Source organism: Neoarius graeffei, chromosome 13, assembly GCF_027579695.1.
Source record: "Neoarius graeffei isolate fNeoGra1 chromosome 13, fNeoGra1.pri, whole genome shotgun sequence".
In the NCBI taxonomy this organism is placed as follows: Eukaryota; Metazoa; Chordata; class Actinopteri; order Siluriformes; family Ariidae; genus Neoarius; species Neoarius graeffei.
Genome location: NC_083581.1, coordinates 64,522,285 through 64,548,722, shown reverse-complemented (window position 1 = coordinate 64,548,722; position 26,438 = coordinate 64,522,285). Strand labels below are relative to the sequence as shown.

Here is a 26,438-nt window from a genome sequence, read left to right as displayed (position 1 = left end):
ATACTGTAGGCACTGCTGATGGTAGCAACACACGTTTGTGCTGAACTGAACACCCAAGAGATTCTTTTAAGCTGGGAAGGGTGTCAAAACAATCCAAATCGAAGTGTTCAGAGCACAGGACGGATGTTGGTGAGGGCTCCCACTTGTCACGAGTGCGCTTGACTTGCTTCACCCACTTCGCATGCAGCTCGGGATCTCTGGGAAACTTGAATAAACTTACCCCATCCTTGTGGGTTTTGGAGCAAAAGCCGGCAACACAACGCGAAGGCATAATAACTATAACTAAAAAATAATGTATAATAATAATACTAATAATGATAAACTGAACACCTGTCGCATCAACAACAAACTGGTAAGTTAGGAGGAAGGTTCTTTCGCTGACGTCATATAGCCCCTCCTCCTCATTCGTCTCCTGGGTGCTGCAGCCCCGTCAAATTTGCCCAAATAGCCGCGTTTTTTATCATAACTTGTAAAATAGGCGCCTTCGTGAATTAATATATGGATCATCGGGAATTACTTTTTATGTTATAAAACATCGCCAAAGACGTCAAAAACATGTCATCAGCCCTTTAAAGATTCTTCAAAGTAGCCATCATTTACCTTGCACACTATTGGCATTATCTTAACCAGCTTCATGACTTTCCCCAAAGTGCACATACATGGTGCTCCGCAGTGCTGTGCAACATCAGCGCTGGCCGTGCTGTTACTTACAGACCAAAAAAAAATCAATACCATAAACTGAACAATGCAGGAGTACTCTCCGCACCTAAACATCTCCGATTCCTCTCTGAAAATGAACTGTGGGTGGTAAAAGAGAGCAACTGGACTTGCTTGAAGATTCTTGAAGACGCGTCACCTCTCATCCGAAAGGCTTCTTCAGTTCTGTCTGACTAATAGGGAGTATCAGGTATTTATCCTCTCATGGATGAAAAGCAATCCTAAGGTGTCGTTGAGTCATCCTGTTGGTGTGGGTCACTGGGGCCTGGGTGTGAACGGCCTCAAGAGTCGTTAGGGTGATCAGTGGATTGCTGGTTCTCTCTGTCCTCCTGTGAGTCACTGAAAACAGCTGGGTTTTGGTGTGCATTCAGTTGTCTGGTACCCCTTTTCCACCAAATCAGTTCCAGAGCTGGTTCGGGGCCAGTGCTGTTTCACAACTTGTTCAACTTGCGAGCCAGCTGAGAACCAGTTTGCTTTTCCATAGCTCGGGGTGCTAAGGGGAGCCACGTCAGTTACGTCGCTGTATACGTCAGTTACGTCGCTGTATACGTCAGTTACGTCGCTGCATTTGCATAAACCTTGGCGCGAACATCGAAGCAACAACAACGCAGAGAAGAAGAAGCAGCAACAACAACAAGAATGGATGACTTTGCATTTGTACAGCTGCTGCTTCTCGTCACTTAAAAATGGCGTCCCCCTCCTGCTGACGTAAGCGGTTCTTTCCTCTGGCCCAGCAAAGAGTTGGTGCTAGCCTGGAACTGTTTTTTCTGTCACCAGAGCCAGTTCTTTGTCAGTGGAAACAGAAAACCCGGTTCCAAACTAAGCACTGGCCCCGAACCAGCCCTGGAACTGCTTTGGTGGAAAAGGGGCATGGGTAGTGTGCCAAGGACTGCATTGTAGGTGGCTGATAAATGATGTCTTAGACCCCCACCTCTGTTCAGTGATGGCCATTCCAGGTTGACAAAAATGGCTTCTTTAACTCCTCGCTCATACCAACGATCCTCTCTGGCTAAAATGCGTACGTTGCAATCCTGAAATGAGTGTCCTTTGTTGTTAAGATGAAGGTAGACAGCAGAGTCCTGGCCTGAGGAACTGTCTCTCCTGTGTTGAGCCATGCACCTGTGAAGTGGTTGTTTTGTTTCCCCAATATATGAGTCTGTGCATTCCTCACTGCACTGAATTGCATACACTACGTTGTCCTGTTTGTGTCTGGCTATTCTGTCCTTAGGGTGGACCAGTTTCTGCTTCAGGGTGTTACTGGGTCTGAAACGTACCGGAATGTTGTGTTTGTAGAAGATCCTCCTGAGTTTCTCAGATAGACCAGAAATGTAGGGAATGACAATGTTCTTGCGTTTGTTCCTGTTATCCTCTTTGTCCGTTATGTTCCTTTTTCTGCTCTTGAAGAAAGACCAGTTGGGATACCCGCAGTTCTGAAGTGCTTTCTTGATATGATTCTGCTCCTTCTCTTTTCCCTCTACCGTTGTAGGAATGTTCTGAGCCCTGTGTTGCAAGGTCCTAATGACCCCCAATTTGTGTTCCAGTGGGTGGTGAGAGTCGAAGAGTAGGTACTGGTCTGTGTGTGGGGGTTTCCGGTAGACCTTGATGCTAAGGCTTCTGTCTTGTCTCATGTGTACATCACAATCCAAGAAGGCTAGATTATTCCCACTGACGTCCTCCCGAGTGAAATTGATGTTGATATCCACTGCATTGATGTGCTTAGAGAAGGCTTCCACCTCATGGGTTTTGATTTTAACCCAGGTGTCGTCCACATATCTGAACCAGTGGCTGGGAGCAACTCCTGAAAAAGTGGTCAAAACTTAATGTTCCACTTCCTCCATGTAAAGATTGGCCATAATGGGGGACACCGGTGAGCCCATGGCGCATCCATGCTTCTGTCTGTAGAAACTTTCATTAAACTGGAAATAAGTGGTAGTCAGGCAGAGGTCAAGCAGGGTGCAAATCTGGTCCGTGGTGAGGTTCGTTCTATCCAGTAAGGTGCTGTCTTGAAGGAGTCGTTTTCTAACAGATTCGACTGCTTCTGTGGTGGGAATGCAGGTGAAAAGAGAAGTGACATCGTAGGAAACCATGATTTCATCTGAGTCTAGTTTGAGGTCTGCAACTTTAATAGCAAAATCTTGGGAGTTTTTGACGTGAAGTGGCGTATTCCCAACAAGAGGAGCCAGGATGGTGGCTAGGTGTTTTGGCAATATTGTAGGTGACAGAGTTTATACTGCTGATGATAGGTCTGAGTGGAGCTCCTTCCTTGTGAATCTTGGGGAGTCCGTATATGAGAGGAACAGCTTCCCCAGGGTAGTCTGTAGTACAGAGATCGGTTGATGGCTTGGTCCTTTTCTAGTTGTTGCAGGCAGCTAACAACTTTCTTTTTGTAACAACTGGTGGGGTCCCGCCTCAAGGTTTCATAGGTGGTTGTGTCGCTGAGGAGACTGGTCATCCTGGAGTGGTAGTCCACTGTGTTTAGCACCACTGTGCATCTCCCTTTGTCAGCAGGGCAAAGACAGGTTCTAAGACATCATTTATCATCCACCTACAATGCAGTCCTTGGCACGCTTCCCAGACAACTGAATGCACACCAAAACCCAGCTGTTTTCAGTGACTCACAGGAGGACAGAGAGAACCAGCAATCCATTGATCACTCTAACGACTCTTGAGGCCGTTCACACCCAGGTTTTTTTTTTCTCTCCGTGCTTCCACGGAAGGCGGTCGCATTTTCTGCTCTCCCTCTCCCTCCTTTTTTCCCTGCTTGTGCTTCTGTGTCTTGTCTCGTCTGCTGTACGTTTTGAAGAGACTCTTCCTGCATTACTTTCTAAACTAAAAAAAGCATGGAATTGATAAACTGGTCTCCTAACGAAATTGACACAGTTTTCTCGACGAGAAGCCTGGGTTCGGGGGAACCCATCTGTCCTGCCGGAACGTTTGCGGCTGGTTACACGATGGACGCGTGGGAGCGGTGGCGGGTCGTGTGCCTGGCGATTCTTTCTGTGGAGGACATTGAAGATATCTACCTATTTGGAACCATGATTACAAGACTTTTGCTAATTGGATTAGGCATTGCCCTGGTATATCGAGGAAATCAGACAACGGTGACAGCTGTTCAAAGCCCCACAAAGCTGCCCGATATGATTGGAGTGGTGGGCAAAGCTGTTGGCACTCGGACTGTGGACATTCAGAACTTTAACCACAAAATTGTTGTTATCTCGGAGCAGCTTTCAGCTTTGCAAGGAATACGTTTTTTGGAGATCAATTTGAATAGAATGGATGGAATGGACAGATATGGACGAGCGGTGTGGACGTGCAAAGACTGCGGTTGGAAAGACCAAACAATTTATATCTTATCGACATTCGGCTCCCTGAGACAGCACTGGCCTCGGTTTAGGCCGTTGCTGAGGCAACATTTCCCCCTGAAGGTCACTGCCGGGAGACACTCTCGCATTCCTCGCATTCCTTCTCTAACTTTCCGCGGTCGCCATTTTTACCCCCAGTGTGACAAGCGGGTGCATGACCAGCGCCTTCATGGCTGCAGGAGCGGACGGCTGCTTGCTTGCGCTGGATTACCTCCTCATGTCATCATCATCAGTGACCCACACCAACAGGATGGCTCAACGACACCTTAGGATTGCTTTTCATCCATGAGAGGATAAATACCTGATACTCCCTATTAGTCAGACAGAACTGAAGAAGCCTTTCGGATGAGAGGTGAAACGTTTTCAAGAATCTTCAAGCAAGTCCAATTGCTCTCTTTTACCACCCACAGTTTGCTATGACCTGGATGACTGAGAATCTTCACAGACATCTCTCTGAAAATGGAGTAATAACTAATAGAAATATGAAGATACTGTAATATATAGGTCTAGACTATCCTGTTACTTAACCCAGAAGTGAAATTAAAGGATTTTGCTGCGTGCACTGACTGCCATTCGCAACCATACGTCAAACCACATTCTACCCTTCTCAGGGTTTCCCATACATAGACCATTGTGTGGTGCAGCGCCACACAATGGATTCCTATCGCCACACAATCAGACTTGCGATTTTGAAAAAAAAAAATTCCGTTGCGTATCGTTCTGTTCATTCATACTGCTCTTTCTTCTCGTTCACGCATGCGTGCACACACCCACACACAGAGACAGAGAGACGGAGAGGCGTGTACACAGGCCTGCCGTTGCGCATATACCCGGACTGCAAGTAGGACTGTTAGGCTAATTAAAAATAATGCAGCCTTCCCGATTCTCCTTCCGACCCCTTATTTTAATAGGTAGCCTACGTCATGCTCGTGATGAGCTTTATCATAGCCTTCTTGGCTTACATGAAACGGACATCCCTGAGTCAGGCTATAAACCAATTTTGATGCATACAGTAGCAGATTGACGTGAGGAACCGGCCTTATTGCATTCAGGGCCGTAACCAGGATTTTTCAAATACCGAGGTCAAGCATGGCTGACAGCACCGAAGGCCCCCCCGGCGCAACTTAAATAAATAAATAACAAACCAAGGATAGATTTGGTGGTGGACACATATATTTATTTTAACAATTCTACAACTGTGGCACCATAACTGTGGTGTTTTATCTGACATAAAAGTAGAAAGGTAGTGAACTCTTGAACTGAGTTTACATACCTAAAGTACCAGTTACCTAAAGTATTGGCATTATTTACATTGCAGCATACACATGACAGAAAGGGTGTGAACTGTTGAATTGTAAGCTTTAGTATTACACCTTATAGTGTGTGTGTGTGTGTGTGTGTGTGTGTGTGTGTGTGAGAGAGAGAGAGAGAGAGAGAGAGAGAGAGAGAGAGTTTGTGTGTTATTTGTGGGTGTCTGTATGTGTAGAGACATTCTGAGCAGTAATGTAAAGGCATCAGTCTATCTGGCTGTCTTGAATTGAGATCCATTTGCATGCATTCTCTGAAACAGAGTGTTCTCACCATTGCCTGTAATGTAAGTTTGGCTCATAACACATTTACTTCAACAATTCTAAAACTGTGCCATCATAACTGTGGAGTTTTGTCTGACATAAAAGTCAAAACTGAACTGAACTGAGTGTATTGCTCAGCTACCTGAAGTATTGGCATTATTTACATTTCATTATCTTAAATTACATTAGAATGTAGAGCTATTAGTTCTGTGTGAAGACTATGTATTAGAGAGTGTGTGAGAGAGTGTATTATTTGTGTGTGTGTCTGTGTGAGTGAGTGAGAGAGAAAGAGAGAGTTATGAGAGAAAGAGAGTGAGTTACTCAAACAAGCCCGTTTAGTCAGCCCTGCACAGGGCTGCCTGTGACAACGTAGTTTTGAATGTTTCTCGAAATGCTAACTAAAATGTAATAGGCAATGACAATGAAACGTTTCCCCTTGGAAAGTTGGCATGACACCGCTGAACGGTCTGCCACTGCACTGACAATATTTTCTCACCTTCCCTCCTTCTCTTTCCCTGCTCCTCTGTTGGCTGTCCAAACCTTAATTTAGTTTGTTGCAACGTTTTCATTTTGCACTCAGGTAAAGCTCTATAATGCGATGTGACTATTAGCCTACGTTAGGTTAGGTAGGCATATGTGATAGAGCGTAGACTACACCCTGCCTGTTTTATCCAAAACCCAACTTCCCCGGCCGACACTAGTATAGGCTATGTCGCGTGACGCTGCGTTAGACACGGCAACGATAGAGATAGAGGCTGAGAGATTTCAGATGACATTAGACAAATGTGAATTTTATTGGGGGGAAATACAGATGACATGTGGATGTGGATGCTGGGTTTTACATTGATCACTGCTCGAATTCAGCGTAGACCAATTTTAAATTTCTGAAAAAAATACCGAGGACATGACCTCGGTGTCCTCAATGGTAGTTACAGCCATGATTGCATTATCCCGTTTATCCCGCTTCAGCATTCATGCAAGTTATTAATAATGGCTTGACGTTCACAATAAATAAGGATTTCCCACTAGCCTAAATAAAATGTTGTTATACTCGCGGGGATGCGTAGTTGATACTATCTGAAGCATAAAATCTGAATATTTTAAGAAACATCTTTATTAGCTTTATTGGCGAAGTAGAATTGCGAGCAGGATTTCTCAGTTATGAATAGGGTAAGCACATAGAAATTCAGTATTCCTTTGTATATTTTTTTGATGTAATGGAAATTTTTAGTGCTTTGATGATGAAGAAAATGTACTTTTTTATCCATAGATTAAAACAGACCTCAGGAATAGGCTCCAAGGGGAACACCTGGCAGCCTGCTTACGAATCTCCATAAATGGTCCCGAACCCAATGACTTCCCTTACGATAGGGCACTTGAGTTTTTTTTCAGGAAGCCAAGCCACGCAGAATTAAATGTTCTGATAGGGCATGCAGGCTTTGCACCAATTAGGGTAATGCTTTTTCATTATTGTTAGTTGCCTTGGTGTTACCATAAGTGGTTTCTTACATCTAATGATATTTTATTATTATTTTGTTGTTACATTATACTATTTATTTCATTTTAGTATTGGTTGAGGTAAGTGATGAGTTCATTATCTCTAGCCGCTTTTTCCTTCTACAGGGTCGCAGGCAAGCTGGAGCCTATCCCAGCTGACTACGGGCGAAAGGCGGGGTACACCCTGGACAAGTCGCCAGGTCATCACAGGGCTGACACATAGACACAGACAACCATTCACACTCACATTCACACCTACGGTCAATTTACAGTCACCAGTTAACCTAACCTGCATGTCTTTGGACTGTGGGGGAAACCGGAGCACCCGGAGGAAACCCACGCGGACACGGGGAGAACATGCAAACTCCGCACAGAAAGGCCCTCGCCGGCCCCGGGGCTCGAACCCAGGACCTTCTTGCTGTGAGGCGACAGCGCTAACCACTACACCACCGTGCCGCCCGTGATGAGTTCAATATTTAAAATACAAACCTCCAGCTTGTTTTTTGCAATTTATTCCTTGAATGTCAACTAAAGAATGATTGAAAGATTGCCACCAAAAAGGCAAAAAACTAAGGTAAAAACTAAACTTTAACTTCAATTTTGGTGAGTAATTTTCATAAATTTAAAAGACAGGTTTTCCACCAACATCAAGCCCAGCAAACTGCCCTGTAATGTAAAGTTGGGTCGAGGAATGAAACCAGGCAGGGTTCTGGTAAAAATAGTTTTAGCTGTCTTCTCTTAAAGAACTTAAAAGAATTTAGATTGAACTGAATAATCTCAAATGCTTCTTGTAGCTTTAAAATAGTCCCAGCAGGTGACTCTGAAGAAAAATACTGTGTGTTTGAACACCGCCCGCTGTAAACACTTTGCATACACCCCAATGACCGACTCCACCGACCGCCATGACACCACCGCGCACGATTCCCTCATCGGCACAGTGGGGCACCACAAATTGCTACCTGGTCTGTGGGAAACACTGCTTCTGGATGAGTGTGTAAAGGGACATACTTTCATATAAAAAAAAAAGTTAAATATTGGTCCAGAATATGCCCTTTAACAGGTGACCCTCGTCAAAAGTTAATTAGTACAATTTCTTGCCTTCTTAAAGAAGAAAGCACAACTTTATTCATCACACACTTGTGAAATTTCCTCTCTGCATTTAACCCATCTGAAGCAGTGAACACACACATGCGAGCAATGAGCACACACACACATACCCAGAGCAGTGGACAGCCATGCTAACAGCGCCCGGGGAGCAGTTGGGAGTTCGGTGCCTCGCTCAAGGGCATCTCAGCCCAAGGCCGTCCCATATTAACCTAACCTGCATGTCTTTGGACTGTGGGGGAAAACGGAGCACCCGGAGGAAACCCACGCAGACATGGGGAGAACATGCAAACTCCACACAGAAAGGCCCTCACCGGCCGCTGGGTTCGAACCCAGAACCTTCTTTCTGTGAGGCGACCGTGCTAACCACTACACCACCGTGCCGCCCATAATGCGTTAATGCATTTGAGATCAAATAGTAAATAATAAAATAAAAGTAGGGTTATTTATACAGTAAATAACCCTACTCCACAACTGTAGTAATCCATACAGTATTATGTCAAGAACTGCTCAACTAAGTAAAGAGAAACGACATCCATCATTATTTTAAGACATGAAGTGTATTTTTTTTTTAATTAATAAAAATAAAGCAACATTGGTGTGTCCAAACTTTTACCTGGTACTGTATATCATTTTTGTATTGCCATTAAGAACACAAGTGGGTCTACACTGTAGACGCGAGCTCTCCGTATGTACTGTAGTAATGCAAAGACCAGGAATAAACTCATATTTACGTCCCTGTATAGCCCCGACCTGTCCACTTTTTATGTTTTTGAGATGTACATCATAAGGAACAGTATCCGTTTATTTTTTACTTGTAATTATAATTTAATGTGATATGTCTTTCATGATGATCCTCTGTGTTTTGCTTCATATCACATAGCCGTGTCGGGTCCAACTGAACAAGAACCGAAGGTGGTTAAGGAAAATGATGATGCTTCTGTGGAGCCACAGGACAGTCATGTCTCAGCTCAGAGCGTCGTTCCTGAGGCAGATGAAGCCCCCTCATCATCAGAGTCCTCTGAAGAGCAGAAGGAGCAGTGTAGCACTACTGAAACACAAAGCGCAGGAGCTCAAAGTGCAGGAAGACCACAAGAGCTCAGCCAGCACGCCAAACTAAAGGCGCAGGAAGAGAGCACAGCAAAGGATCTCATGGAGTATCAGGACGACCTGTCTGATGCTGATTACACGCCCGGTCAGTCCGTCTTCCCTGTGTCATGCTTTGCTCTTCATGCTACGATGAGCTTGTTTAGCACCCACTCTGTTTGTGTGAAATGCTTTTCCACAGTACTGTCTGTTCTTCTTTCAGAAATATCACACAGAGTTGCGACTAGGAGGTCCTGCATAAGCACACGGAGAAGCAAATCAAAATCCGTCCCTCACGGCATGTCCATGCCAGGTAAACCCCCACCTCTGTCATGCTATAACTGCAATCCACGTACATTTTCTCTTTTGGTGATTTTGCTTTGTATTTTTGTCCCTTAGTGATCGATGATAGTAGTGAAGGGCGTTTGTCAAAAGCGACTACTGAAGAAAATTTAAGAGAAGAACTGGAAAAGGAAGAGGAGGCTGATGAAGAGGAGGAGAATACAGAGCAGGATGATGAAGGGGAGATGGATGTAGATGATGGAGCAACAGGAACAGCGGACGAAGGAGGAGGAAAGTGTCTGAGGTCTGGGGTCATTGCGGAACGCAGCGAGTCCAGATCGTATGGCTCAGTCACACACAAATGTGAGGTAAGAGAGGCTTAGCGCGTGTGTTTAATGTTCTATGGACCCTTTTCACGTGACGTCACGACAAACGCGGCCGCCATTTTGGACGTGTACTACCAGTAGTTTACCACAGCCAGCAGTGAGGAAAGACAGCAAAGAAAGTGTTTATTTTCAGCAAGACTTCCATCATGCCACTATATTGTTGTGCACCTGGATGTAGTAACCATCAACAAACAAGGCAAGGGTTATCATTTTATCGGATCCCGACGGAGAAGATGGATAGCGGCCATTAACAGATTGGCAGCCCTCGGCATACCAGCGCTTGTGTAGTGACCACTTTGTTGGAGGTAAGACGAATAAAATTAGCCAGAAAAGGCATTACATTGCTGTTAACATTCTGTGGCGGCGAGTGTGTAACCAAATAGGCTAAAATAACCCATTGTAACCGCTTTGTTCTTCTGTAGTAGCTATTAGCTAACGACATTAGCTAGCGTTGTGTTCCTTTGCTGTTGGTAGACTGTAGGACAGATCAGAGGCAGTGTCCTACAAACAGTGCTTAATTTGAGGGGGAGCAAGCCGGAGCGCGCTCCGGAACCTCGGGCGTTGGCTCCGGCAGCTATTTACACTGGATCCAGTGATCCGACACCTCTCTTGACTATGTAACAAAAAAAAAAAAAAAGATTGTCTTTAGGCTTGCCATCCTTCCACTTGCGAGTGGTAAGTGATCTGCGCTGGGATCACACACACAGCGGCTCAGTCCCGAATCACTGCTCGTGCACTTCACTCGCGCGCTGTGTGAGCTGCGCAGGGCCGGAGTGCGCACCCTCCAGAGGGCACTCGCTGTTCAGGGCGGAGTGATTTGGAGCGCAGGATGCCTGCGGAGCCGAGCGTATCCGTGTATTGGTGTTGCTGTGTGCACGCGAATCGTGTATTGGTGTTGCTGTGTGCACACTAAAAACGTTAATCTGATGATCCGCTGATACGGTCTAATGTAAACATGGGCTAAGTGTTCAAAACAAGAGGAACATGTATTTGTCTCTTAAATCCAGGCCGTTCCCTGTAATCTGTAACACTGGGTTGGAGAAAGTAATGGCAAATAGCGAGTGCACAAACCATAGAAGGTAAACTGTACACAGCGCCAGGGCAGTGTGATGGTATGTCTACTTTTAGATTGTGTTAGCTTATCAATGAACACACTCGTCACTCGACGAGTTTCACGTCTTTACGACGGATACTTAAATGTGTGTTAGGTATTATTGTTGCAGTCTAAGCAGTCATTGTAGCAGCTAGATCAGCGAGAACCAAAAGGGTCTGTGCCATAAACCGTTATTTCTGTACGGCGTTGCTAATGTGTCGTTACTGTTGTTATTTCTCCCTCTGCTCGCCCTGTAAATGCCCTACGTCGCTGGATAGCGAAGGTGTTTTCTGCATCTCGCTCCTTTTTCTTGTATGTTCTCCGTTTGTCGCCTTCCTCGCATTCAAACCAATTCGAGCCGAAGTCTGCTACATGTCCAAAATGGTGGTCGCGTTTACGAAGGTCACGTGACTGAAAAGGGTCTATAGAGGAAATACTTGAGGAATAGTCCTGTGTGTGTGTGTTTTTTTTTTTTTTTTTTTTTTTTTAATCTGAAAGGCCCGAAGGGGAATTATGTCATGGCGATGTCCATCCATCCGTCCCAGGAAAGGGTGCTGACCTTCTGAAATCAACTCCTCTCACAATTTTTGTTGGAATTTCACGAAACTTGACAGGATTCTTTGTTATATGTCGGTAATACGCATATAACAATTTCGTTCAATTCGGTCGCATTTTACCAAAGTTACAGCCCTTGATTGACAAAATTTATAATTTGACAATTTCATGACGGTGTGTTTTCCTTCTGAAATCAACTCCTCTCGCAATTATTATCCCCCGCTGGCCGAAAGGCCCGAAGGGGGATTATGTCGTGGCGATGTCCGTCCCTCCGTCTGTCCGTCCCAAGAAAAGTACTCACCTGAAATCTATGCTACGTTCATGTGCTACGGGAATTATTGTAAATACCAAACGCCGACATGGAAAGCACACATGAACGCCCCCTCTTGTGGTATTTTCCACTGGGCAACTCGTAGAAAATTTTGATACACGAGTTGCCGAGATGAGATGAACTTTAACCTTTTCAACATGGCGGCGAGCGGTACAAGACACTTGAATGTTAAGCATTGTACGCTACTAAAGTTTTTTTTACTAGTACTAGTGGATAGTTTTTTGTGTCTATGCAATGTTGCATCATTAACAAGTGTAATATAATACGTTAGAAATCCGTTTCCTTTAAAAATGTGTTGTTATGGTTTGTTTTTACCTATCCAGAGCAGACGCTATTGCTAACGATAGCTAACTAACTATTGCTAACTTGAATCTGGTCCACCATCTTTAATTTGTCAACAACAACAAAAGCATGTGAACACAACACACTGGTAAATACCACTTCCCAACTGGAAAATATCATCTTCCCATAGCACATGAACGCAGCACAACTCCTCTCACAATTTTTGGAGGAATTTCACGAAACTTGACAGGATTCTTTGTTATATGTCGGTAATACACATTACAATTTCGTTCAATTCGGTTGCATTTTAGCAGAGTTATGGCACAGTTGCCAGCGGGGGATATTGTGCTCTCAGAGCACTCTTGTTTAACCATATCCATCTCCGCTACAGTGCCTTGCAAAAGTATTCATACCCCTTGAACTTTTTCACATTTTTCCACCTTACAACCACGAACTTAAAAGTTTTTTTTATTGAGATTTTATGTGATAGACCAACACAGAGTAGCACATAATTGTGAAGTGAAACGAAAATGATAAATGGTCTTCAAAATTTTAAACAAATAAAAATCTGAAAAATGTGATGTGCGTTAGTATTCAGCCCCCCTGTGCCAATACTTTGTAGAGCCACCTTTTGCTGCAATTACAGCTGCAGGTCTTTTGTGGTATGTCTCTACCAGCTTTGCACATCTAGACACTGAAATTTTTGCACATTCTTCTTTGCAAAATAGCTCAAGCTCAGCCAGATTGGATGGAGAGCGTCTGTGAACAGCAATTTTCAAGTCTTGCCACAGACGCTCAATGGGATTTAGGTCTGGACTTTGACTGGGCCATTCTAACACATGAATATTCTTTGATCTAAACCGTTCCATTGTAGCTCTGGCTGTATGTTTAGGGTCATTGTCTTGCTGGAAGGTGAATCTCCTTCCCAGTCTCAAGTCTTTTGTAGCCTCCAACAGGTTTTCTTCCAGGATTGCCCTGTATTTAGCTCCATCCATCTTCCCATCAACTCTGACCAGCTTCCCTGTCCCTGCTGAAGAAAAGCATCCCCATAGCATGATGCTGCCACCACCATGTTTCACAGTGGGGATGGTGTGTGCAGGGTGATGAGCAGTGTTAGTTTTCCGCCACACATAGCGCTTTGCATTTAGGCCACAAAGTTCAACTTTGGTCTCATCTGACCAAAGCACCTTCTTCCACATGTTTGCTGTGTCCCCTACATGGCTTCTTATGCCTGTCTTTCAACAATGGCTTTCTTCTTGCCACTCTTCCAAAAAGGCCAGATTTGTGGAGTGTACGACTTATAGTTGTCCTGTGCACAGATTCTCCCACCTGAGCTGTGGATTTCTGCAGCTCCTCCAGAGTGATCATGGGCCTCTTGGCTGCTGCTCTGACCAGTGCTCTCCTCGTTCGCTCTGTCAGTTTAGGTGGACGGCCATGTCTCGGTAGTTTTGCAGTTGTGCCATACTTTTTCCATTTTTGAATGATGGATTGGACAGAGCTTCTTGAGATGTTCAGAGCTTGGGATATTCTTTATAACCTAACCCTGCTTTAAACTTCTCCAGAACTTTATCCCTGACCTGTCTGGTGAGTTCTTTGGTCTTCATGATGCTGTTTGTTCTTCAGTGTTCTCTAACAAACCACTGAGGCCTTCACAGAACAAGTGTATTTATGCTGAGAGTAAATTACACACAGTAGGACTCTATGAACTAATTAGATGACTTCTGAAGGCAATTGATTGCACCGGATTGTATTTAGAGGTATCAGAGGACAGGGGGCTGAATACTAATGCACACCACATTTTTCAGATTTTTATTTGTTTAAAATTTTGAAGACCATTTATCATTTTCCGTTTCACTTCACAATTATGTGCTACTCTGTGTTGGTCTATCACATAAAATCTCAATAAAAAACTTTTAAGTTCGTGGCTGTAAGGTGGAAAAATGTGAAAAAGTTCAAGGGGTATGAATACTTTTGCAAGGCACTGTACATCCGTAGAGGATATGCGATTCCTATGAACGCGATTTTATAGGAAAAGAATTAACAACGTAGTGATGTATTACATCCTTAAGTGCTTTTACCCTTTTTTTTTTTTTTTGCCACAAGAGTTTGTCAATCCTGGCAATTTTTATTTATTAAAGAATGACACATTTTTATCCATTTATAGGCCACGAAACAAGCTAGTTCCTGTAATCACTTAAGTTTTAATACACTAGCAATAAACAGTCATTCCTTCACCACACCATTATTTTTCCCTCTCTCTCGAAGTTAAAACGTCCTCTGTCCTGAAGACTTTCCAACAGTGTTGGAAACATAGTTATGGTTTTACCTCAGACTGTTTTTAAAAAGCTGTGACACTGGAGACTCCTTTCATAAATGTTAAATAAAGTCTCCTCAGAGAAAAACTCACCGTATCAACAATTACAAATTGGGTTTTAATCCATTTATGTACAAGTAGAGGGTCGTCACCAGGCAAATCCCGGTGTAAGCTGTTACAATAAATAGATTTGTCTTGCAACCAGAGCTACTGTTAGAGCAGCTGTTCTAGAAAACTATTCAAGACCTGAGCAATCCTCAGGATCGAAAATTCAACAGCACTGTGATTTCATCTCATCTCATTATCTCTAGCCGCTTTATCCTTCTACAGGGTCGCAGGCAAGCTGGAGCCTATCCCAGCTGACTACGGGCGAAAGGCGGGGTACACCCTGGACAAGTCGCCAGGTCATCACAGGGCTGACACATAGACACAGACAACCATTCACACTCACACCTACGGTCAATTTAGAGTCACCAGTTAACCTAACCTGCATGTCTTTGGACTGTGGGGGAAACCGGAGCACCCAGAAGAAACCCACATGGACACGGGGAGAACATGCAAATTCTACATAGAAAGGCCCTCGTCGGCCATGAGGTTCGAACCCGGAACCTTCTTGCTGTAGTGCTAACCACTACACCACCGTGCCACCTTTTCCAACACTAGAACGATAGAGTAAAAGTATTTCCAGTTACTCACACTTTCCTGAAGGTTTTGTGGTAGGCATGTGCTCTCACACACACGCGCGCGCGCGCACACACAACTATGCAAATAACTGTAAATTTTTCCCTCTGGAAAATCAAGTCCTATCGATATCATGACAGATGTTTAGATTTATTGCGAAATACCTTTGACTGAGGAATTTATGACGGGGAAAAAAAAAAATCATGGTTCATGTAAATGTTTATTGACTTCCCCAACAGCTGCCCTTAGACTTTTTCGATAAGCGAGTTTGGAGAAAACAGGCTTTCTGTACTTTTTACCATTCGAGAAATGGGCTGAAATGAATCACGCCTACTCCCCAGTACCGCGATAAATAAAAATCCGGTTGAGAACCGAGTATGAAGTGTTGCTTTAACGCTTCCTTCCAGCCCACCTCATTTTCAGTCTGCTCAGTTTGTCTTTCCATAGACGTTCAGAACTTTGGCAGTAGTTTGCATTACTTTGCATTCTTTGCCTGGGTTTATTTTATGTGCAAACCACTTCCATCCTCCTCATTTCTCCATGGTCTTGATGGCTTTTGCAGGACTGTGGAAAGAAGTTTACCCACACTGGGAATTTTAAACGCCACATGCGCATCCACACAGGCGAGAAGCCCTTCAGCTGCCGGGACTGCAACAAGGCCTTCTCTGACCCGGCCGCCTGCAAAGCTCATGAAAAAACCCACAGGTAACGTAGCGTCATGCCAACTGAGAGACTTCAGCAGCAGTGTGGGTTTTTTTTTTCACTTTTGAGCCTGGAAATGGATGGAAAACAGGAAGCGGATGGTATAGGAGTTGGTCCAGCTGTACCAAAACCTATAAACAGTATTCTTTGAGAGTAAACCCACTTGAGCATGTCATGTATATTGATGTTGCACAGAGGCTGAAGCAAATGCAAATACTAGACTATTGGAAATAAAATCCCAGTCGACCCATGCGCTGCTACACCTCTTTTCACCTCTAGCCCTCTAAAGCCGTACTGCTGTTCCACATGCGGGAAGAGCTACCGGCAGATCAGCCTGCTGAACCTACACAGGAAGCGGCACACCGGCGAGGCACGCTACAGCTGCGACGAGTGCGGCAAACTCTTCACCACATCGGGTAACCTGAAGCGCCACCAGCTGGTGCACAGTGGCAAGAAGCCGTACCACTGTGACTACTGCGAGCGTGCTTTCTCCGACCCCACTGCCAAAATGCGCCACCTGGAGGTCCATGACACAGACAAGGGCCACAAATGCCCACAATGCGACAAGAAATTCAATCAGGTTAGAGAAAGAGCAGCAGATGCAAAAAAAAAAAAAAAATGAAAGGGTTCTATGAAACACATTGATAACTGTTTAAAAATATATATATTTTTTTCAGTTAGGAAACTTGAAAGCTCACATGAAGATCCATATCTCAGATGGACCTCTGAAGTGTAAAGAGTGTGGGAAGCAGTTCACCACATCAGGTGAGATGTCTATAGAACAGGTTGCAGCGTGCGAGTGTCTGTGAGTGAGAGAGTGAAGTATATATAAATAAATAAAAATTGTTCTACGAAATCGAATCGTACATAGCTGATAGCTGACGAGGCGCATAGTGCTGAGATGTCTACAACCCCGATTCCAAAAAAGTTGGGACAAAGTGCAAATTGTAAATAAAAACGGAATGCAATGATGTGGAAGTTTCAAAATTCCATATTTTATTCAGAATAGAACATAGATGACATATCAAATGTTTAAACTGAGAAAGTGTATCATTTAAAGAGAAAAATTAGGTGATTTTAAATTTCGTGACAACAACACATCTCAAAAAAGTTGGGACAAGGCCATGTTTACCACTGTGAGACATCCCCTTTTCTCTTTACAACAGTCTGTAAACGTCTGGGGACTGAGGAGACAAGATGCTCAAGTTTAGGGATAGGAATGTTAACCCATTCTTGTCTAATGTAGGATTCTAGTTGCTCAACTGTCTTAGGTCTTTTTTGTCGTATCTTCCGTTTTATGATGCGCCAAATGTTTTCTATGGGTGAAAGATCTGGACTGCAGGCTGGCCAGTTCAGTACCCGGACCCTTCTTCTACGCAGCCATGATGCTGTAATTGATGCAGTATGTGGTTTGGCATTGTCATGTTGGAAAATGCAAGGTCTTCCCTGAAAGAGACGCCGTCTGGATGGGAGCATATGTTGCTCTAGAACCTGGATATACCTTTCAGCATTGATGGTGTCTTTCCAGATGTGTAAGCTGCCCATGCCACACACACTAATGCAACCCCATACCATCAGAGATGCAGGCTTCTGAACTGAGCGCTGATAACAACTTGGGTCGTCCTTCTCCTCTTTAGTCCGAATGACACGGCGTCCCTGATTTCCATAAAGAACTTCAAATTTTGATTCGTCTGACCACAGAACAGTTTTCCACTTTGCCACAGTCCATTTTAAATGAGCCTTGGCCCAGAGAAGACGTCTGCGCTTCTGGATCATGTTTAGATACGGCTTCTTCTTTGAACTATAGAGTTTTAGCTGGCAACGGCGGATGGCACGGTGAATTGTGTTCACAGATAATGTTCTCTGGAAATATTCCTGAGCTCATTTTGTGATTTCCAATACAGAAACATGCCTGTATGTGATGCAGTGCCGTCTAAGGGCCCGAAGATCAAGGGCACCCAGTATGGTTTTCCGGCCTTGACCCTTACGCACAGAGATTCTTCCAGATTCTCTGAATCTTTTGATGATATTATGCACTGTAGATGATGATATGTTCAAACTCTTTGCAATTTTACACTGTTGAACTCCTTTCTGATATTGCTCCACTATTTGTCAGCGCAGAATTAGGGGGATTGGTGATCCTCTTCCCATCTTTACTTCTGAGAGCCGCTGCCACTCCAAGATGCTCTTTTTATACCCAGTCATGTTAATGACCTATTGCCAATTGACCTAATGAGTTGCAATTTGGTCCTCCAGCTGTTCCTTTTTTGTACCTTTAACTTTTCCAGCCTCTTATTGCCCCTGTCCCAACTTTTTTGAGATGTGTTGCTGTCATGAAATTTCAAATGAGCCAATATTTGGCATGAAATTTCAAAATGTCTCACTTTCGACATTTGATATGTTGTCTATGTTCTATTGTGAATACAATATCAGTTTTTGAGATTTGTAAATTATTGCATTCCGTTTTTATTTACAATTTGTACTTTGTCCCAACTTTTTTGGAATCGGGGTTGTATAAGGGTAGTATCTCACTGGGCTGCGACAGCCCGCGACTATTTGGAGACACAACAATTGCGATAAAATATGCGAATTAGCGACAATTTTCACTTGGAATCACACTGAATTGATATTCGCATATTTTACCGCAATTGTTGTGTCTCCAACTAGTCGCAGGCTGTCGCAGCCCGGCTTTCCCTCAGCAGGCAGGGAAGTAGAGGAAGCCTCACGGAAACCGACTTGAGAAGGGTTCGCGACGGCTCTGCGACACCACCGACGCATTTGCGGCTATTTTGAGAGAAATTTTGTCGCACGAATTTTTTGAACACGTTCAAAATTTCAGCGACGAAGGAGTGACACTTTGCGACTCATGCGAGGAAATTGAGAAGCCCCGCGAATGTTTCAAGACCCTTTTGAAACTCTCTCGCGAATGACGTTCGCAATTTTTCGCAAGCTGTCGCAGCCCAGTGAGATACGGGCTTAAGCCATGTACGACAAGCTTGAGTGGAATAACCGTTTAATTCGAACCACATTCACTGGATTTTGAGAAACAGTGTTTTTATTTTTTGCAAATTGGATAAATAAAAACCTTATACAAAACGTCTGACAAAATCATTTCCGCGCAGGTGGACTTCTTAAAAACCTATCGGTGGCTGCACGAGTTGATTTTAGTGGGTTTTTTTAAGAAAGTGCCGTCTTGCTGTCGTGCCGAGGTATAGAATAGCTTTAGGCATTTATTTAATTCTTCCTTAGACATTTCAGTGATGTAATTTTCAAACTTCTTTGAGCTTTTGAAGCAGTCTAAAAAAAATTCAACAATTTTTAATGCTTAATGATGAAGAATGTAAACAAACTGGTGAAATGACAGGAGCAATTTGTGAAAAATGCAATGATGATTCTTCTTGAAAACAGAAAAAAAAAAGATACGTTCTTGGGTGGCACGGTGGTGTAGTGGTTAGCGCTGTCGCCTCACAGCAAGAAGGTCCGGGTTCGAGCCCCGTGGCCGGCGAGGGCCTTTCTGTGCGGAGTTTGCATGTTCTCCCCGTGTCCGCGTGGGTTTCCTCCGGGTGCTCCGGTTTCCCCCACAGTCCAAAGACATGCAGGTTAGGTTAACTGGTGACTCTAAATTGAGCGTAGGTGTGAATGTGAGTGTGAATGGTTGTCTGTGTCTATGTGTCAGCCCTGTGATGACCTGGCGACTTGTCCAGGGTGTACCCCGCCTTTCACCCGTAGTCAGCTGGGATAGGCTCCAGCTTGCCTGCGACCCTGTAGAACAGGATAAAGCGGCTACAGATAGAGAGATGAGATGAGATGAGATATGTTCTTACCATCAAATAGTTTCATTCCAAATTTTGTTCCTTTTTTTTTTTTTGAGGTTTTGTTTTCGAGTAGAGTTTTTATTTCGTCCTCGGTTGGTTCAGCAAGACGCGCCGCCATTTCGTTTTTCTCTACTCATGGTATATGAGCTGATAGCAGAGTAGTAAAGTAGCCAATCAGAGCGCACGATTCTTCATTTCCAGTGAATATGGAGATAAATAATAGAACCGTATACATAGTATGAGTGTCTGTGTGCGTGAATGTGAGCTTCTGTGAGACTGTATGTGTTTTAAAATGCTTGACAGTGCTCTCTTTGTGCAGGGAACCTGAAGAGGCACCTGCGAGTTCACAGTGGAGAGAAGCCCTTTGTGTGTATGCACTGTCAGAGAGCATTCGCTGATCCAGGTGCACTGCAGAGACACGTGCGCATTCACACAGGTACTTCACTGACTTTATTCCCACCTCTCACAAAGCTTCTGTCTTCGTGCATCAGGTTGTGTAGAGCTATGTGTGTGTGTGTGTGTGTGTGTGTGTGTGTGTGTGTGTGTGTGTGTGTTGTAGGAGAAAAGCCATGTCTTTGTCTGATCTGTGGAAAAGGCTTCACACAGGCCAGTTCCCTGATTGCTCATGTCCGACAGCACACTGGAGAGAAGCCGTACGTATGTGACCGCTGTGGCAAAAGGTAATTGAAATATACCTACGCCTATTAATATTATATTACGTTACACTACCGTTCAAAAGTTTGGGGTCACTTTGAAATTTCTTTATTTTTGAAAGAAAAGCACTGTTCTTTTCAATGAAGATCACTTTAAACTAATCAGAAATCCACTCTATACATTGCTAATGTGGTAAATGACTATTCTAGCTGCAAATGTCTGGTTTTTGGTGCAATATCTCCATAGGTGTATAGAGGCCCATTTCCAGCAACTATCACTCCAGTGTTCTAATGGTACAATGTGTTTGCTCATTGCCTCAGAAGGCTAATGGATGATTAGAAAACCCTTGTACAATCATGTTAGCACAGCTGAAAACAGTTGAGCTCTTTAGAGAAGCTATAAAACTGACCTTCCTTTGAGCAGATTGAGTTTCTGGAGCATCACATTTGTGGGGTCGATTAAATGCTCAAAATGGCCAGAAAAATGTCTTGACTATATTTTCTATTCTGTGGGTGGTAGAAATGGGCAACTGGACTTGCTTGAAGATTCTTGAAAACGTTTCACCTCTTGTCCAAAAGGCTTCCTCAGTTCTGTCTGACTAATAGGGAGTATCAGATATTTATCCTGTCCTGGCTCAGAATCAGAATTCTGATGACCAGCTCATCTAAGGTGGGGTTTACATTAGACCGTATCAGCGGATCATCAGATTAACGTTTTTAAAACGATTAGTGTGCACACAGCAACACCAATACACGATTCGCGTGCACACAGCAACACCAATACACGGATACGCTCGGCTCCGCAGGCATCCTGCGCTCCAAATCACTCCGCCCTGAACAGCGAGTGCCCTCTGGAGGGTGCGCACTTCGGCCCTGCGCAGCTCACAGAGTGCGCGAGTGAAGTGCACGAGCAGTGATTCGGGACTGAGCCGCTGTGTGTGTGATCCCAGCGCATATCACTTACCACTTGCAAGTGGAAGGATGGCAAGCCTAAAGACAATCATAACTACACAATGGGCAGTATTTGCATCAGTATTTGCAGTATTTTCATATTTTTATACTCTTTAATGAAAGGTGATACAAGGCGGAAGTCCGTGCCGTTTTTCAGCAGTCGTGTCACATGACCAACGCCAGCGAATCAGGAAGGTGGATGTCACAGTGACGTTGTCCAATGACGACGCCAGCTAGAGCTCAGCACAGCGTATCCACGTATTCTCAATGTTTACACAGCACCGGACCAGACTCGATCTGGATTGAATACGTGGACCCTGGCGAATTCCCGTTTCCCGGGGTTTCCAGGTGTTTTAATGTAAACGGACAGTGCATCCGCGAAGAAAACGAGACAGATACGGTCTAATGTAAACTTGGCCTCTCTGTCCTCCTTTGAGTCCCCGAAACATTTTCTATTCATTTTACAACTTATGGTGGTAAATAAAAGTGTGACTTTTCATGGAAAACACAAAATTGTCTGGGTGACCCCAAACTTTTGAACGGTAGTGCACATTACAGGCATTTAGCAGACACTCTTATCCAGAGCGTCGTACAAGATACCCAGAGCAGCCTGGGGAGCAGTTGGGGGTTAGGTGCCTTTGCTCAAGGGCACTTCAGCCATTCCTGCTGGTCCAGGGCATCAAACCAGTGACCTTTTGGTCCCAAAGCTGCTTCTCTAACCATTAGGCCATGGCTTCCCCCAAATTTAGCCTATGGATTATTATAAATGATGTTATTAAACATACCGTGTGATAAAATGATAGTTATGGCGCCTGTGTAATTGTGATGTTATAACCTACAGGTTTGTGCAGTCCAGCCAACTGGCCAATCACATCCGCCATCATGACAACATACGACCCCACAAATGCCAAACCTGCAACAAAGCGTTTGTCAATGTCGGAGACCTTTCGAAACATATCATCATTCATACAGGTACATAAACAATCACGGAGTCATTTTGTTAAAAGGGAACCGAAGGCAAATTTTTTATGATCAAAATTCTATTTCTCATTTTATTAAATATAGGAATGCATTTTTGATCGCTATTTTGTCACTGCTAGAGCAAGTTATGAGTGTTTGAAATATGCTCTGTAATATATCAGTCCATATGTCAAAGCAATGGCCGTAAACGAGATTCGCCGAGACCTGTGCGAGACTTCGTAGGACGGAAGCAAAACGTACAGCAGAAATCAAAGTGACCGACAAAAGCCAACGTTGTCAAAAGACACGCGCGCCCTCTTTCAAATGCTGATGTAATCAAGCCGGAAGTTTTTCCTGTGTCCGAAATCACTCCTTACTCACTATATAGGGCACTGTAGTGAGGACGCCATTTTGTAGTGCTGTCCGAAACCTTAGTGAGGATTATTTACACCCTATATAGTGCACTCAAAGTATCCCACAATGCATCGCGAAAAGTAGTGTACAACCGATGGTTACTAACCAAAGCAATATATCCCATCATAAATTGTGCTCGCGCTAAAATAAATCAAATTAAAAGTCTCAAATTTGATTTAATAAAAGGCAGAGGCAAAGAAGAAAGTATTCAGCCTTGATTTAAAAGAACTGAAAGATAATCAGTATAATATGGATTTATCACAAAAATACATGCATGTATTTATTATTTTGAAAACTGATCTGGCACGTTTTAATTGTGCGACAGTAATGACGTAAATATCAGCGTGACGGACTAGTGTCCGAAAGCGGGGTTTTTTTTCCATTTAACCCATGGTTCGAAGTCGTATGGAATAAGGTCCATCACTGATGAAGCTGGCAAATCTCGAAATTAATCTAAATTGGAATGATATGGCGATCTGGCCGCTGTGTAAACAGTTTTCAAAATGGCGGCGCTGAAGGCCAATTTATGCTGACAACGCAGTCCTCGCAGACGGCGTCGCAGATAGCGTCTGCGTAGCCCCCCCCACCTTCGCAGACGCTCTGCACGCACCTCCCAAAAATTGTGACCACCGCAGAAGCCTCGCAGACAAGAGGGCTCTGATTGGTCCACTCTACATCCGCTGTACACGCACTTCCGCTTCCCTACTTTCCCGGTTTGGTTTGTTTTCACGACCGCCATTTTTAAAAACAAGAGCGAAGATGGAGCAGCACGAAGAGCGGTTGATCGAGGAAGTGAGGAAGTACGGACATCTATACGACTCCAGTTCTAGTCATTATAAGTAACCGGAGGATAAACACTCCACTAACCACACCCACCAACTACTCCTAGCGATTTCGCGACTTCGCGCCCCCTTGCGTTGTGGCGGTGAATAACATCGTGCACGCCTATTACTCCCCGCTCAACGATAAATTACAACTGTCTGCGAAAAGCTATCTGCGAAAGCCTTGTCGCAAGAGCATGCAGAGGCCTTGACACTTCACGTTTGAAGTCTCGCACAAGTCTCGTGAAAATCACGCGGATAAGCGACGCCTGCCGTGGACCAAACAAACTACATCCAACATGGCTAAAAACCGAAAAGGCCGATAAGCGTAATATAATATGCCAATACGAGTCACGATATAAGGTTACTAAAACCGAAAACGTAATTGAATAACACGTTAATTAAGAAATAACGCAAGTTTAAAAATGACTTCAGTTCCCCTTTACGCTTTAGAATAATTAATTTTTCCAAATTTTGACGACGTGACATCAGATTTCTGACTTGTGATTAGAAAGGTTATGCAAGATTAGAAGCACTTGGTTTGTGTATTAAAAAAAAAAGGAAAAAATGTATTGTTTTTCCCCTGAATGCTTATTCACCTGTGTAACTCCAATCACAGGTGAGAAACCTTATCTTTGTGACAAGTGTGGACGTGGGTTTAACCGTGTGGACAACCTCCGCTCCCACGTTAAAACTGTTCACCAGGGCAAAGCGGGCATGAAGAGACTGGTAGTGACGGACGAGGACAACGGGGAGGACAGGCTGCTTCCTGGAGCTGCCTCTATGTCCGAGCTTGACGAGAACGAAGTCAATATTGTTACAGTCACCACGGATGACATTGTGACTTTGGCTACAGAAGGGTTGGCAGCCAACACCGTCGCACAGCTGACTGGTAAGAGACGACGACGCGCGCACAAGCTGTAAAGTTGTGTCTGAGATATTTATCAGCAGAAGGAGGAAAGATGATTTGGAGCAAGTGATTTCTAACGTTGTTGTTTTCACCCGGCGCAGTGGTGCCTGTTGCAACATCTGTATCTGCCGATGAAACGGAGGCTTTGAAAGCCGAGATCACAAAGGCAGTGGAGAAAGTGCAGGAAGCTGGTGAGAAGAACCATTTTCATATATATATCAGAGGCCCATGTGGCAAAATACTCAATGCAAATGTACTATTGAGTCCAAAAAGTCTGTACGCCCTTAGAACAAAATATTAGTTTATACCAACAAGACATTTAGCATGTTTTACAGACTTTTTCTCATTATCCCAAGAGAACAGCCAAATAGTGTATGATAAGTTATAATGGACGTCATATAATACTTTCTTGAGATCATGAGGGTCATGATAAAATGTTCAACTTGCGTGTAAGTTTTAAACGAGGCATTCTGATGTTGGTTTTGCCTGTTTTTGCAGGATGCATTTCTGTATTATTTTTAACTTCTTGGAATACATTTTTGTCAATAAATTGCAAAGCAGATGTGCATATTCATTTTAGTCATGATTGTTCAAGAGCAGGCCATCTTAAAGGGATAGTTCGGGATTTTTGACATGAATCTGTATGACATCCCCATCAATAGTGTCGTGCAAACACACTGACTTACCCCTGACAGCATCCTGTGAGTCCAGTTCTTGTCCAGTTTTGGTCCAGACGAAAGTAGTCCGGCAAGTTCGTTGGGGTCACGAAAGTAAAACGTTTTTCGTCTCAAAACAGTATGTGTTCAAAAGAGTGATATATTTGCATCACAAAACCGTTGCCAAATAAAAAGTCAGACCTCGAAATCGCTTGGCACTATTTTCTCTCCCTTCTTATCACTGCGCGCTGCCGGCTTCATCCAGCTGTGGCTCCAGCTTCAAGGATAAGCTGGAGCCGCATAAGTAGGAGTCCCGGCGGGTGGTTTGTATTCGATTCGTTTATATCCCGACCTTGTCAGCTGTCAGATTTATGTTCATGGACCCGGTAAGCTGGTAAATAATATTTTTTTTTTCTTTACTAAATTCTAACAGAAAACGAGAGCGCCCGAAAGGGAAAACCGAGCCGAGCTGCCTCACGGCTGTAATGCAAATTGCTTTCCTCCTCAGTATACAAGTGCGCTTCCATGTCAGGGAAAAAGAAACTACCACTGCTGCCTATGTAGTGCCCTATTTATACAAATAGGAGTCATTCAGGATTCAGCCATGACACGGAGCAAAAACATGGCTGAATCCTGAATGACTCCTATTTGTATAAATAGGGCACTACATAGGCAGCAGTGGTAGTTTCTTTTTCCCTGACATGGAAGCGCACTTGTATACTGAGGAGGAAAGCAATTTGCATTACAGCCGTGAGGCAGCTCGGCTTGGTTTTCCCTTTCGGGCGCTCTCGTTTTCTGTTAGAATTTAGTAAAGAAAAAAAAAATATTATTTACCAGCTTACCGGGTCCATGAACATAAATCTGACAGCTGACAAGGTCGGGATATAAACGAATCGAATACAAACCACCCGCCGGGACTCCTACTTATGCGGCTCCAGCTTATCCTTGAAGCTGGAGCCACAGCTGGATGAAGCCGGCAGCGTGCAGTGATAAGAAGCGAGAGAAAATAGTGCCAAGTGATTTCGAGGTCTGACTTTTTATTTGGCAACGGTTTTGTGATGCAAATATATCACTCTTTTGAACACATACTGTTTTGAGACGAAAAACGTTTTACTTTCGTGACCCCAACGAACTTGCCGGACTACTTTCGTCTGGACCAAAACTGGACAAGAACTGGACTCACAGGATACTGTCAGGGGTAAGTCAGTGTGTTTGCATGACACTATTGATGGGGATGCCATACAGATTCCTGTCAAAAATCCCGAACTGTCCCTTTAAAGCAGCAGTTTGTAATG

At 44.0% G+C, this 26,438-nt stretch overlaps 1 protein-coding gene across 4 annotated transcripts in view; it reads left to right on the top strand.

The window, feature by feature from the left end:
- The window catches only part of zbtb17 (zinc finger and BTB domain containing 17), a 55,833-nt gene that overhangs the window by 22,798 nt on the left and 6,597 nt on the right, over positions 1-26,438 (top strand). For all 4 annotated transcript variants that reach the window (XM_060938329.1, XM_060938328.1, XM_060938330.1 and 1 more), the window contains 11 exons: positions 9,135-9,446; positions 9,561-9,650; positions 9,737-9,987; positions 15,824-15,966; positions 16,243-16,543; positions 16,641-16,728; positions 20,098-20,214; positions 20,338-20,458; positions 22,224-22,354; positions 24,197-24,469; positions 24,589-24,678. In XM_060938329.1, coding sequence (XP_060794312.1) covers positions 9,135-9,446; positions 9,561-9,650; positions 9,737-9,987; positions 15,824-15,966; positions 16,243-16,543; positions 16,641-16,728; positions 20,098-20,214; positions 20,338-20,458; positions 22,224-22,354; positions 24,197-24,469; positions 24,589-24,678 — 1,917 coding nt within the window. The remainder of the gene's footprint in view (positions 1-9,134; positions 9,447-9,560; positions 9,651-9,736; positions 9,988-15,823; positions 15,967-16,242; positions 16,544-16,640; positions 16,729-20,097; positions 20,215-20,337; positions 20,459-22,223; positions 22,355-24,196; positions 24,470-24,588; positions 24,679-26,438) is intronic.